The 15646-nt window shown below is 37.4% G+C and overlaps 2 protein-coding genes across 2 annotated transcripts; one reads left to right on the plus strand and one right to left on the minus strand.

Annotated features, from left to right (window-relative positions):
• The first annotated feature begins 54 nt into the window (after nucleotides 1-54).
• SAMD15 (sterile alpha motif domain containing 15) lies at nucleotides 55-5856 on the plus strand. Its single transcript, XM_058167639.1, has 3 exons — nucleotides 55-329; nucleotides 2268-2366; nucleotides 3384-5856. Exons 1-3 carry the CDS (start codon nucleotides 297-299, stop codon nucleotides 3678-3680), a joined length of 429 nt encoding a protein of 142 aa, XP_058023622.1. The 5' UTR covers nucleotides 55-296; the 3' UTR covers nucleotides 3681-5856.
• Nucleotides 4782-11583, minus strand: NOXRED1 (NADP dependent oxidoreductase domain containing 1). Its single transcript, XM_058162461.1, has 6 exons — nucleotides 11429-11583; nucleotides 9197-9381; nucleotides 7153-7333; nucleotides 6486-6640; nucleotides 5867-6074; nucleotides 4782-5064 (listed from the first exon to the last, which is right to left on the minus strand). Exons 1-6 carry the CDS (start codon nucleotides 11581-11583, stop codon nucleotides 4782-4784), a joined length of 1167 nt encoding a protein of 388 aa, XP_058018444.1.
• Nucleotides 11584-15646: the final 4063 nt, after the last annotated feature.

The following is a 15646-nucleotide window of genomic DNA, read 5'->3' on the forward strand; positions in this document are numbered from 1 at the left end:
GAGGCGGAGGAGGAGGAGGAAGAGGAGGAGGAAGAAGAAGATGAATATGAGGAGGAGGAGGAAGAAGAAGAAGAGGAGGAGGAGGAGGAGGGCGAGTCACCGCCCCGCCGCCGCCGTCGCCGCCGCCGCCGCCGCCCCTCTTCCCTGAAGTCTCAGTCTTCAGTCAAAGAAAGCAGCCGGCCGTCGGTTGCATCCGAAGTTCTGCTCGAAACCGAATCGCTGCTCGAAGCCGAAGTCAAAGTTCCCACCATCGTTGGTCCTTTGTATTTATCCTGGACCCCCGAGGAGGTGGCTGAATGGATCGGCGCTTTGGGTTTTCCTCAGTACAAGTTAAGACCGGGTTTCCTTGCGAGCAGAAGGGGAGGATATTCTGGAATGAGTTCACAGCTCATATTAAGCCACAGTTTCCTGAGTGGGTCCCAACCTGGCTTATTTAGGGCAAGGGTCTCCAACCTTGGCAGCTTTGCTTTGCTGGCTGGGGAATTCTGGGAGTTGAAGTCCTCCAGGCTTAAAGTTGCCAGGGTTGGAGATCCCCTGATTTAGGATACACAAGCACACAGTGTCATAAGTGTTGCTTTGCAATGTCTGGATTCCAGCAGCGTTTGATCCACTTTAGCATGTTTGGTGAATCCAGATTACTTGCATTGTTTATGGTCTGAATAAACATAGTATATATACATTGACTGTGGGTTCATATGTATGAATCCTGCCATTGGTGATTTATTACAGTTAAACAATACGGCTTGGCGTAATGGGTGCATCCATAAGAAAAAGAGCATTTTTTGAGATTTGCCAATTTTAAAAAATAACACTACTCAGTTCCGGAATGCAGCAATAATACGATAAAACTACCACAATGCAAGCTTCCCCCTTTTGCATTGGTGGTGTGATATAAAACAAGTATGTAAGGAGTGGATTTCTCGTCATAAATCCCGCTTCTCAGCGACAGTGCAGCTAAGACTGAGTGACAAAAATCCAGATGATCAGTTAATGTCAACAAAAGCTAGAATACTGGTAGTTCTCAATTTACAACTACAATTGAGCTCAAAATTTATGTTGTTAAGTGGGAAATTTATTAAGTGAGTTTTGACCCATTTTACAACTTTTCTTGCCACATTTGTTAAGTGAACAACTGCAGTTGTAAAATTAGTAACGTGGTTAAGTGAATTACGTTTTCTCATTGACTTTGTCAGAAGGTCTCAAAAAGGGACCACATGACTCTGGGACCCTGCAACTGTCATAAATGTGAGTCAGTTGTCAAGAATATAAATGACGTCTCCATGGGGATGCTACCCCAGTCATAAGTGTGAAAAACAGTCATAAGTCACTTTTTTCAGTGCCGTTGTAACTTTGAACTGTCACTAAACAACCTATTGCAAGTTGAGGACTACCTGTATTCTGTGCCTCTTGGCTGCTATCCTTGTGGCTATCCAGATTTTTGCAAATTTTGTACATCTATCTGAAGTGAAAATCTTAAGTATTTTTTCATAAATAATACTAAATGTCATTTTTTTAATGAAATGAGGTGAGGAGAGACAAAAGATACAAAGGAGAAATGAGATGTTTTATTCTCATTCACTTGATTATTTATTTGTTTAGAAAATTTATTTGGTTGCCCAATTCATTCATGATGACTATGGGCTTACCAAAATATGCACTGATGCAGTAATGTTTTATTTATTTAGAACATTTGGTCCACCAACTTACAATGACTCTGGGCTTAGAAAAATATGCACTAGTGCACTAATATGCACTAATTATAACATGGTTTATTTGGTTTTGTTGTGTGAAGTCAGCCAATTGTGGCCCATTAAACAGACTCTTTTTAAGGAATGTCACGATATATGAATTTAGGAAGATGTAGAATTTAGTTTCACATCATGGTCATATCCCTAGAAATACTACCTTGATGAAATAATTATTCATAAAGGATTTCAGTCATTCTCTATGATATATAAAGGGGGAAACTCTAAGGTTTGAAGAACTGGAGTGTTTTAATGGTCTACAGTGTTGTATTGCAAAACAAAAAAGAAACAGAAGAAATCCAATAAGGGGAAATCGGAGCTGCTAAATCACTGAAGAATGTCATCCATTGCTAAATAAAACATAAGTCATTAGTCAGTATAACTTTAGTAAGCTAAAATTTAGTTCCCTTTTTCTTGTTTAAGTTCTTTGGTCTATCAACTTACTGCAATATAAAGATGATCAGTGGCACTTTAAAGATTATTAAATATTAATAATAGTATTTCTTATTTTGTTTTAAATAGGAGTGTTTTACTACAAATTTTATCTCAGGACGGAAACTCATACATGTAAACTGTTCAAATCTGCCACAGATTGGGATTACTGACTTTGACCATATGAAGGTGAGAACTTATATATATTTACATGGGTGATGACTGAAGATTTTATCAGACAAAATATATAGTATAATGCCAGAGCTGTATGTTACTTTCTTATAATAGTACATAAGTATGGTATAGTGGTTCAGGTACTAGCCTACAAACCAGAAGACTTGTCAGTTCTAGTTCCACCTTGGACATGAAAGCCAGCTAGGTGACTTTGGGCCAATCACTCTTTCTCAGCTCAGCCTTCCTCACATGGTTGTCGTTATAGGTGGAGTAGTGCTTAAGGCATCAGACTAAAAAACAGGAGACCATGGATTCTAGTCCCTTACCTAGGCACAAAGCCAGCTAGGTGACCTCAGGCTACTCCCTTTCCCTCAGCCCTAGGAAGGAGGCAATGGCAAACCATTTCTGAAAAAATCTTGCCAAAAAAGCTGTAGGGATTTGCCCAGGCAGTCTCTGAGAATTGCATGTGATTGAACAGAAGAAAAAAAAACCATATAGTTATTTTAAACTAAAAGAATCCTATATGGGAGAATCTATTAATTATATTTTTGTTCTCACTGGTAGGATGTTACCATGGTGCTGTTGACTATTAATGATTTTACTTTTTATTAATTTTGTGTTTTTGTACTGACTTTTTCTGTAATGTTTAACTGGTAAATGTTAAGAGTATAGTATTTTAGTATTTGTTTAGAAACTGGTTGCTTAAATTAGAACCTTAGAAATATGTGCATATTAAGACATTATTCTTATGTTACAGACATATTTTCCAGCTTTCTTTGCTGAGAATGAAATGGATTTGTGTGACCATGTTGCTTTACTGTGGCAAAACCCATTTTAAGCCTTTGGTTTACTTAAGAACCAAAACTACATATAACAATGGTACCTTTAGAAGATAGTGTATACTGCACTGGATTATTTTGAATTATATTTCCGCCACCTTCTAGTGGGGTACTACAATGACAATTGTGTAGGTTTAGAAAGATGAACATAGTAATTGTTTCCAGATTTTTTTCCTCTCTTTTTTTTCCCCAGGAAATTTCAAAGCATGTACGAGAATTGCTGAAAATTGAGGAGCCCCGTTTTGAAAGAAGTATCTCTCTCCCACCTCGAGATAACATTGGGTTGTTCTTAGAACAGAAGTCTCGAACTGGAAAGCGCAGTGATGCTCTTAGTTATTCCCAGTTTGTTGAAGAAGCAAGGTTACAAGAATATGAACCAAAGCCTCCAACTCCATCATATGAAGAACTACAGCCTTCAACTCCACCATATGAAGAACTACAACAAGCCAGTTCAGAACTACAACAAGCCAGTTCATTTTTCTCAAGATAAGAGAAAGTATTTATTGTTCACATATTTCAGATACTATGTTGTAACTTTTTCTGCATTTCTCAGTTTTCACAGGGAACAAAATTGTATATGGATGCAGTTTAACCAGTATCCTAATCCTAAACTTGATAAATAGGATATCATGGAGGAGGTGCTTACTGATGGATGTAAAACAGAAAATTTTGCACATCAGTAATGCAAAACAAAGTCATGTGTGAACGCAGAGGATTGTTCTTACTGGTATTTATGAAGAAATCTTATCATTTGTCCTGTGAGGACTATAATAAGAATATATGGGGCTTCATGTTAGGTGCTGTATATTAATGAATTGATTTAAATATTAAGGATCAATTGACAGCATCCTTACAAAAACACTAAAGTCAGGCAGTGCTGCTTAAAATGTTCCAGTGCCATATAAAATTAAGAAATTCTACTGCTGGAATTTGCTAATTTATAAGATGCGTGATTTAGAACTTTCACTTCTTTAGAAGTACATGTATCAATTTCACTGCAGGCCCAATCTTCTTATTCTAAACTGGGACAAATGATCATAATGATAAAAAATGCAACTATATTTAGTTAAGCCTATTACATTTTGCTAATATTCTTAAGTTTTAAATAAATGCAAAGGTGAAGCAACATGAAAAATCAAACAAACAAACCTATAAATACAGTATTTAGAACATAATTTATGTCTGAAAAGTAGACTTATGAATGCCAAGGGGGTAAGCATTTCAGATTTAAAAGATACAATAAAACACAAGCTTCAATTAAAGAGTTTTATATGACAGGGTGTAACATGGTGGAATTTGTATACAAAATGACAGTGAAACACATTAGTGTATTCATGTGAATGCAACATTGACAAGTATGATAGAAGGGGGGACATACAGTATAAACCATGTGAATTGTTTTTTTAGAATTTTCCTTCTAGTTTGCATTTATGCCTAATTTTTCACTGCAAAAATTTACTTTTCAATTGGCTTTCATTAACATTTACCATTTGAATTCCTATAACACCATTGTAGACGCTGCTCCCAAAGTTCTTTTGATGCTAAAAATGAGAGCAAAAAAAATCTTTCCACTTCTAACAGCTTGGATAATTTATAAATCTTCAGAATCAGTACTAGATGACTCTTCCAATTTCTTTGCGGAGATTTCATCAATTTGAAAAATCAGTGATTTAGTAGGTTTCAGCAGCACTGCTGAGAGAGGTATCTTTTTAGTCATAGATGTAGTCAAATTTTCACTTTTTGTGGCCAATGCTGTTATCATGTTAAAGTAACATGAAGCAATGATTTCCTGAAGAGATGTATTTGTTTCAAGAAGCTGGCTAAGAGGCGAGTCTTTTAGCTGTACAGTTGTTAAATCAAACCAGGGAAAGGAACTAGAAGAGAAAAGTCTGTTATGTATGGGTCCTGAAGTTATACGATAACTGTTTTTTCACTGCAGAGATAAAGGAATGGAAATGGGAGTATATTTAATGATTTATTTAATTTAATGATTATGTGGCCATAAGTGGGGGAGTAACCATTGGAACTTCAAAATGGGTTGTAATTGCCTTTTACCAGGTAGATCATAACTTCAAACAATTGCTAAGCAATCAGTCATAAGTCGAGGACTACCTGTATACAGAGCCTCTGCGTTAGCCTGAACATATTTACAGCACAAAATGTACATAAAATCATTTTTACATTCAGGATTACTCATAAGAGAAATGCCTACAATTTATGACAATATTGTTATAAATGCAAATTTTGTTTTCAGTAGCCTCCACATGATGGTTTAACTTTAGAAGCAGCCCAGTCTGAAACAAGACATGGGACAAATTATGAACAATGCAGGCTGAATTGTGCAAGGACTCAAATTGTATATATCCAAGAAATTGGGTATTATGCACTGATAGGTCTCAAGCTGAGGTACAGGAAGGAAGGAGCCAGTATGTATCACGCCATTCTCTTTTACCATTGGAATCCTGATTTGTTACTGGGGATTTGATGGTGGGGGGACTTTGGATGAGCTTATGAGGACAGAAACTGACTTTTTAGAAGCGTTATTCATATTATTTCTCTTAAAAAACTAAACCACTAAATATTACTCATAAATTCCACAAATGATGCATTGTCAATTTTTAAAATGTTGGATAAAACATGATTAAACAGAGCAATTTTCTACTGGATGTTACTTACTCAGCAGCCGCCAAGGAGGAAGCAAAGGCTTGGTTGATAAAATGTTCACAAACTAGAAATGGAGATGAGGCGGTGGCATTGCCTTCACAAAAACATACTTGATTGAGCAATCCCAGAGCCCTTGTATAGGAAAAATGTTGTTGGGTATAGCTATTTAAAGCTGCATAAAATACAGCTGCCAGCCACTTCATGTTGACAGCTATTTCGCCTGAAAAATAAGGAAATTTTTTATTTCATGTTTAGTTCACTATGCCTCTTTAATAGCCTTCTTCGACCTGTTGCCCTCCCATCACTCTGAGTCATAATGGCCAATGGAAAACACTAAGTTGGAGAACATTGTTTAAAGCTTAAACTGTAAAATATAAGCTAATAAAGGAAAAATGCTTGCTCTGCTCCTGCTTTGAACATTCCTCAATTGGTCTTTCTTCCTATAGTCATCTTTACCATTTCATTCTGCTGCATGGATGGTCAAGCATCACAGGGGCTGATAGTGCCCATAGCATATTGCATCGTTGTCACTGATACTAATTTTCTGGACAGGACACAGATAGTTCTATAAGCCAGAAAAGAACAAGGGGGAAAGTTCCATTTTTCACAAGGCTTGCAAAAGTCCACCTACTCTTGGAGTTGCAAGGACATGTTGCCTGGATAACTGTTGTATCTTTGAGGGCTTCCAGAACTGTCCTGTTAGCCTCCCACATGCAAAAAGAGCTGTTCTCAGAGCACTTGTACTGCGGCCTCAAGATTGAACAGGAGGAAATCAGTTGCTTCAGTCTGAAAGTAAGAAAGATCTTAAATTATGCCATTGGATTAAGCATCAAAAAGTAAGTGTGCAAAAAGTATGTATCTATGGATCATGCCAATTCTCAGCTACTTCCTCGCTTACACACACAGAATGAGCATGTTATGTATATACTGATTTTTTGTTCTACTGTACATGAACACAATAAAAAAGATATATGCTCAGTTACAACAACAGCCCTGTTTATACCTTTGAAGTGTAATCACAAAATATATAGATGTTAGCTAGAAATGGCAGTAGCCTTAAAAGTCAAGCCTGTTTTTCCCTATTTGACAAAAGAGTCTCTACTACAATGCCATTCTTATTCTTCATATACAAGACATAAGATATGTACAACCAAATTCCATTTCTGGTGACTGCACTCCTGTAATGTTCATATACTGTATATACAGGATCATATATTGAGCCGTTCTAGGAATAAACGTGCGAGGGAGCATGATATTTTTTTGTTTCAAATTAGCATTGATATCATAATGCACAATACCTGGCCAAAGGGATTGCTGTGACCAGGCTGTATATAATACAAGAGTTTTTGAGAGAATCTTGAATTTCAGAACATATGTGTGGAAGATGACATGGAAGACAGCAGAGAAAAGCAACATCTGCCCAGCCTACCAGCTGCTTGTTGTTATAGACACACTCAACTCCCAGCTTGTGGAATTCTACTAAAAAAAAGATAAAGAAAAGGAATATTTAATTTCTGTTCCCATAGAACAAAACTTTAACTGAAGAAGTTGCAATCTTTCGTTTCCTTCTAAATCTCCAGAAAGATAAGCATGTTAATTTGTTACAATACTGATCTTGATAGACAGTTTAATAACTCTGGTTGTTTGACTTACACCATTGCCTAACTATCACACTATGGTTGTCCATTTCCACTTATTTGGTCTTTCAGGATACTATTTCTGTTGCAGCTTCTTCTTTTAGCTTTTTTTAGACAGTACAGATCTGATCTTATAGCACAGCGGCCCCCAACCTTTCGGGCACCAGGGACCGATTCTGTGGAGAGAGGTTTTTCTGTGAACTGGAGGGGCCATGGTTTCCCGTGCTGCTTGTTTGCGCAACCCAGTTTTTCCCATGCTGTGGATCAGTGCTGGTCCACGGACCGAGGGTTGGGGACCCCTGTTATAGCAGACCTATACTCTCTGCCTCTCGCTCTTTTTAGTCTACAGTTATTATCCTTAACAATTTGTACACACACATTGTTTTTATTTTACAATTATTGATTTGATACTCATTATATTTTTACTTTATGCTGATCAATGATCGCAGTAAAGATACATATAGTATCTTTATGCCATTCTATCAGTCTTGGCTAGGATGGCTAGTGATCAGGGATTGTGGGAACTGAAATCAAAGAACATAGCGAGTACAACAGCATCACTGGTGCGATGTGTATGCTCCATATCTCTATAAAGATAGCATTTGTTCATTGTGTACAAATGTGCATAAAATTAATAAAGATTGTAATTCTGGGACTTCTACAATATAAAATAAAATGACACCAGATGAAAATAATAGAGAAACATAAATTCCTTCTAAGAATATGGAAAGTGATAACATTTAGTTTCTTCTACAGGTAGTCCTTGACTTATGACCACAATTGGGACCAGAATTTCCATTGTTAAAGAAGATGGCTGCTAAGTGAGTCTTGCCCCTTTGTTGTTAGTGAATCACTTAATTCAGTGAATCATGTGGTTGTTAAGCAAATCTGGCTTTCCTCATTGACTTTGCTTGTCGGAAGCTGCCTGGGAAGGTTGTGAATGGTGATCATGTGACCTTGGGATGCTGCAACCATGGTAAATAGATGCCAATTGCTAAGCACCTGAATTTTGATCACATGACCATGGGGATGCTGTGTTGGTTCTAATTGTGAATAATGGTTGCAAGTCACTTAAAATGTTGCTGAACAAAGGTTATAAGTTGAGGACTACCTGTACTATACTGTAACGGTTATTACTAAATTATATTTTACTTTGATTTTATAGATTTCATTTTCCTTTTGCGTCCCAAGAATTCCTATGGTAATGGTGATGAAAGAAAGCACCTCTGCTTTTATAAATTAGATTTTTCAATGGGAAAGTGGCAGCTAACTCCGTCAGTCTTCAGCAAATACTTGTTTCCCTGATTAGCATAAACTGGAGCACTTTTCCCCAAGACAAAGATGACATTGGATGCAACCTAACATTATTCCTTTTAAATGAACTCTGAGACTTTTTGTATTTGTTTCCTATGATTTGTCAGCAAGAAATCTTACCGTAACTATAATATTTAATTTAACAAAGCACATCAGCTCTTGTTTTTAAGTGTTATGGGTAACTTTTTGTAATTCTTTTCACAATTATGCAAGTCAACAGTTGAAAGTAATCAATAAGTTGCTATAATGAAATATAAACTGAAATTAAGGATGAGTAGTTGTGGATGAAGATATACAAAGGACATAATATATTAATATATTATTAGAAAGGACTTTTGAGTTTTATGTATGATAAAGCTTCTTGTCTGTCTTTTAGGCTCCTGATTCTTACATAGAGTTTCTGGCCGTCTTGTGGAGATCTGGATGTTATTTCCTGAAATGGCACCCAAATGTAACAATGTTCTGGCTAGTTGTTTCCCAAGATGGCCTCCACCAATAATCCCAATCTTCAGTCTTTGATTATCGTTAGAAGCCTGGGAACCAGCGGGTACATCCCCACAATTCTCTTCTTTCTGTCTGAGGGAAACCCCGAAACAGTTATTATTACATATACGTACATAAAATTCAAAGTGTAAAAGATATATGCTATTTCTTAGAGCGTGAATGGGCACCTGTGTAGAAAATATCTTGGAATGATAGGCTGAATTTGAGTCAGCAATCTGATATGTTCATAAAAAAGAAAAATGGCCACTTTAAACTGCACTAGAAGTGGATTTGCTGAAACACAGCAGTTTTGTTCTATTCTGCTTTGGTTAAGGTCACCCTGACTACTAGAATCCAATTCATTAAGAATAATGCAGGCTAATGGCAATCTGCTTGGTGACAATCAGTAAGAGAAGTTAAAGAATGGGAAATCATATAAGGACAGATGGATGTAACTTTTATATTTTAACCTTGAATAGATATGATTGAAAAATTGTCATTCTATGTAATCTTACTTGGCTCTTTGCTATTCTAATGCGTATAAGCCTAGACCGACAGTTCTTTGCCGCAAACAGCAGTCCCAGTTTAAAGTGGAAGAATTATCCAATTTTATAATAGGAAAGGGAAGACTGCTGCTTTTAGTGACTTGGGATCCTCTTGGAGTCATGGTTCCTTCATATAGATAATGCCAGCCACAGGGACCACAGAATCAAGTCTTCTCAGTGCCGACACTCTCTATGGCAGTCTTTTTCCATCTTAGCAGGTTTAAGATGGGTGGACTTCAACTCCCAGAATTCTCTAGTCAGCAAATTGGCTGGAGAATTCTGGAAGTTGGAATCCACCCATTTTAAAGATGCCAAGGTTGAGAAACATTGCTCTATGTTTATTGTTTATTGTTTATTGCTCTATAGCATACCATGGATGCCTTCCTTCTTGGTTTTTATAAATTTTATTAAAACATGATTATTTCATCAGTAGCTGGAACGCTGTGTTTCTTCTGGTAGAGGAAAGGCTTTTGACTCAAGGTTATTGTTCCCAATACTATCGCCATGGGTTAGATAATATTGTAATTTTATTTTCACTTTTGTTTTTGATCCAATTTATGGAAGTTGGGAGGTATGCCCCTTGAGAGTTTTTCACAACTAGAACATCCTATTCAATCCCCCAAAATAACATTTTAGAATAATGCTAAATTGTATAAATGCTAAATGCTATAAATTCTTCAAATGTCAAATAGTAATTCCTAACATATCTGACCTTGTCCAATCATGTTATTTCACTCTAAAAATCTAATTTATATTTATTTATCATTTCAATTTCTTTGACCATTCGTTTGCTTGAGACAAAAGATTAAAAGCAAACAATGTAAACAAATAAAATAATTGCAAGGGAGAGTTTTCCACAGATTTGCCAGAGGAAAACATCCGTAACAGACAATCTCCATGATTCTTGGAATGTTCTGAAGCAGAGTCAATGGAAAAAACTAGGACTTTAAGGTTCTCCTGAAAGACATTATGGTTGGTGCTGAAGGGACATTAGGGAGAATAGTGTTCCAGAGAGCAGTGACAGAGAAGGCTTGCCTCCTGGATCCTCTAAGATGATATTATTTAATACAGTGTTTCTTAAAGTGTGGTCTTAGGCCCATTGGGGGAAGGTCCCCCATGACCCTCTCAGGTATCTGCAAAATCAAAATTATTTTCAGCCTATGTTGATTTTTAATTTTAATTTTTAATACGGTAAATGTTTAGGTATAACCAGTGGTGGGCTGCTGCAGGTTGGGAGAACCGGTAGTTCTGACCAGCGGCTGCCCCCCCACCCGCTCTGGCGCTATCACGTCCTATATAATTGCTGTTTTTTTGATGCTGTGGATACTCACATTTTCAGTTCCAGGCAAACCAGTTGTTACAACCAGCAGCAGCCCACCACTGGGTATAACCCATAAAAGCAAAAATCCTTCTCCATAATTTTTTAAAGTGGGAAGAGGTCCTTAAAAAGATTTTTTTAAAAGTTTATGAAACATTAAGTTAATAGATGGGATCAGAAGAGTGCCCATCGTGTCAGGTATTATTGAAGGAGTAGGCACAATGGGAGAGAGAAACAGAGAAAGAGAGAGAGAAAGATATATATTTTTTTGCCTTACTTGGTGGCATTGAATAATTTGCAGAAGAAAAGCGCATGAGCACAAGCATTCACCATCAATCCTTTGGCACAAGACCTCAGATGAAACAGTGGCTCATTCGTCCCAATCCCATATTCTGGCTGGAAAGTCTTTAGGTTTGCCATAATATTGGCCATTTCATTTGTCTGCTGAGAGCAACTGAAATTATAACAGAAATTATTCTTGTTGGCCTTATGGTGGCCATCCATTGCATTAGTGTGTTATTAAAGCAAGAGACAGTTCAGTTGTGGCACATGCTGTGAAACATCTACAGCACCTAGAAATTGGAAAGGGTAATGGCAGTTTTTGTTTTTAATCTATTTTATAAGGAACATTTGTTAATAAATAATTCTCTAGGAATTATTTATTAATAAATAATTCTCTAGGAAAGTCAGGGGTCTTGAGTCTTCCATGAAGTTTTAGAATATCTTGTTGTTGTTGTTAGTTGTGAAGTTGTGTCTGACCCATTGCGACCCCATGGACAACGTTTCTCCAGTCCTTCCTGTCCTCTACCATCCTCTGGAGTCCATTTAAGCTCACACCGACTGCTTCAGTGACTCCATCCAGCCACCTCGTTCTCTGTCATCCCCTTCTCCTTTTGCCCTAAATCTTTCCCAGCATTAGGCTCTTCTCCAGTGAGTCCTTCCTTCTCATTAGGTGGCCAAAGTATTTGCAATTCATCTTCAGGATCTGGCCTGAAGAGCAGTCAGGGTTGATCTCCTCTAAGACTGACTGGTTTGATCGCCTTGCAGTCCAAGGGACTCGCAGGAGTCTTCTCCAGCACCAGAGTTCAAAGGCCTCAATTCTTTGGTGCTCAGCCTTTCTTGTGGTCCAGCTTTCACAGCCATACATTGCAACTGGGAAAACCATAGCCTTGACTATATGCACTTTTGTTGGCAGAGTGATGTCTCTGCTTTTTAGAATGCTATCTATATTTGCCATAGCTTTCCTCCCCAGGAGCAAGCGTCTTTTAATTTCTTGAATGCAGTCCCCATCTGCGGTGGTATTGGAGCCCAGGAAAATAAAATCTGTCACTACATCCATTTCTTCCCCATCTATTTGCCAGGAATTGAGAAGGCCTAATGCCATGATCTTAGTTTTCTTAATGTTGAGTTTCAAGCCAACTTTTGCACGCTCTTTCTTCACCCGCATCAAGAGGCTCTTTAGTTCACTTTCTGCATTAGAGTGGTATTATCTGCATACCTGAGGTTGTTGATATTTCTCCTGGCAATCTTAATTCCAACTTTTGATTCATCTAGCCCTGCCTTTCTCATGATGTGCTCTGCATATAAGTTAAATAGGCAGGGCAACAGTATCCAGCCTTGCCAGACTCCTTTCCCAATTTTGAACCAATCAGTGGTTCCATGTCCAATTCTCACTATTGCTTCTTGGGTTTATTGGTTTCTCAAGAGACAAATAAGATGGTCTGGTATTCCCATCTCTTTAAGAACTTGCCACAATTTGTTATGATTAGAATATCTATCAACCCCTAAACATTTGTTACATGAAAATAATTTTATAAATATTATTTCAATAGTACTATAACAGTAGAGGGTGTTGGACAACCATATAAATATATTTAATAAATAAATACTTCATAAAATAGATATTATTTAAAATATGAAAAATATAACACTTAACATACCTTTTTATTGAAACTTGATATTATTAATGAGGATGTATCTGATAAGCATCAACAAGGGCACTGATATTTGGTTGGAAATTGGTGGGATAATCTTGCCCACTATGTGAGGTGAACAGGAATACTATACATACATATATCCTTTGTAGAATAGAGAAGATGAAAGACAAGGGAAAGGGTAGATGGTCAAAGACACACAACACAAAGCATGCTAGTAAATGAGACCATCCAACCCTGAGTAACACTGTCTCACCACTAGCCACCTCATCTTCAGAACTAGGAATTGGCAGACCTCAAAAGATAACTGACTTGGGTCTTCCATTATTTATATTGGAGCGGGAGAGAGAGCGGCTAAATCCTAGACCCCTATAACATGGGGTGCTTCAGGACTCAAATCTTTCACCCCTCCTCTCACATTTGTTGAGATTGCTGGGAGAAGTCATCTGATGGCACAGGACATGGTATTATTAGTAAGTATCTATCCCTGGCTGACCATGCAACACTGTCTTAATGCTGAATCAGTACTTAGAAGCTATAAAAGTTTGAATGGTGAGAAACTGACTCCGATTCAACCCTACTGAGATAGTGTGATTCTGGGTCTTTGATTCTTCTAGATTTCAATGAGACATCATCTTTTTTTTAAATTTGAATTTATATCCCGTCCTTCTCCGAAGACTCAGGGCGGCTTACATTGTGTTAAGCAATAGTCTCATCCATTTGTATATTATATACAAAGTCAACTTTTATTGCCCCCAACAATCTGGGTCCTCATTTTACCTACCTTATAAAGGATGGAAGGCTGAGTCAACCTTGGGCCTGGTGGGACTTGAACTTGCAGTAATTGCACGCAGCTGTGTTAATAACAGACTGAGGCATTAATCTGTTGAGCCACCAGAGGCCCTGGTTCTTGCTGGGATTGCACTCCCCTGGACAGGCCTGGTGTACATTTGGGGGATTCTCCTGGACTTGTGGCTCCTGTTCAAGGTATCAGCCATGGCTTAGGGACCTTTGCACAAATTTACCTTTTGTGCCAACTGCATCAATTCCTGGACTGGGAGGCCTTTCAGTATAGTCTACATGGAACTGCCCTTGAAGGCCATCAGGTCCCTACCCTCTTGGCCTTTGAAAACCTTGAAGAGCTGTCTCTTCCTGCACGCATTTGCATGCAATGCAGCTGGAGCCCAATAAAGCTGATTGTTGATATGTGGGAAATATTGTTTCTAGGAATGAGTGACAGTGAGCAGGGTGGCTTATGGTTTGTAAGCCATCCAGAGACATGGTGCATATGATGGGTGGCTGAATAAATATGCTTAAAATTAAACTAGTGTGTAAAATATAACCCAACATTTATAAAAATATATTTTAGAACCAGGAAGATACAAACAAGGCAGTAAAAGGTTGTTACCAAAATAAGCCAAAAATATGTAAACAGCAGAGTATATGGTGAATGGAGAGCACAGGAGCACTTTCCTTAATCCAGGAAAGCACAATTTAGGTGTCCTCCAGATATAAAATTAGAAACACAAATAATCAGGATTAACAGATGGGAGCCTGAATTACCAGACTACCTCCGAAAGGCAACTTATTTAGCTTACAAGGTACTCTAATCTGTTCCACCTAAGAAGAAACTACATTAAAATGAAGTGCAGACTACAAAAGGAATAATTCCTATAGTTGCTTTATACTTACAATATATAGCTTCTGAGTGAAGCACCAAATGGAACTAGTGTTCTAGCTCTTGACAGTTTGTGATTGGTTCAAAATAAAAACTGTTAAACGGCATAAACTCCAGTTCCTAACCAGAGTTTATTTGAATGTCAAGACAAAACTTTCCCCAACATAACACTTTTGTCAGCATGTAGACAAATGGAAAAGAAAATCTGTTACTAGGTATGGAAACCACCAGTTGCATTGCACCAAATTTCTTTTAAGCTTCTGGCTCCTTCCCACCAATTACCATTCTGGTCTGCAGCTAAGGTCATTCTCCAAACATAAGGCTGTCGTCATGACAAATGCTTGGTTACGGAACCTGTTTTTAGAACTGTCTTTTTTTTAAAAATTACTGATTTCTTAGTTGCAGTCAGCAAATATTTTTTAGCTTTCCGACAGGATCAAAGCAAGATATTTTTTTTCTCCCCTTTTGAGGTTACTTTTACTATGCAGTTGCAATCCTTCCTTTCAAATATATTACACTATACTGTAAATTGTTTAAAAAATTGGTAACAAATGGCTTGGTTTAACCCATCATTTTCCCACTTGTTATTTTTTTCAATATGTTGGTTATATTAACAAAGAATCAGAGGTTCATTACTACCCATAAAACTGTCCCAAAATATTTTCAGAACGTTCCTTGCCTATAAGCACAATTTATAGCTTAATGTGTTGTGTGGATCCAGCCAATTATAACTTCATTCATTCTTGATGGTGAGATTGTCAGATGTATTTAGATGGTTGAGACAATATATAAGTAGTCTCAGTTTCTAAATATTGCATTTTTGGAAAACACTAGCTATTTCTTTCTTACTCATCTTTACAGCCAAACAACCAGAAACCAAAAA

Source organism: Ahaetulla prasina, chromosome 1 (genome assembly GCF_028640845.1).
Source record: "Ahaetulla prasina isolate Xishuangbanna chromosome 1, ASM2864084v1, whole genome shotgun sequence".
NCBI lineage: Eukaryota > Metazoa > Chordata > Lepidosauria > Squamata > Colubridae > Ahaetulla > Ahaetulla prasina.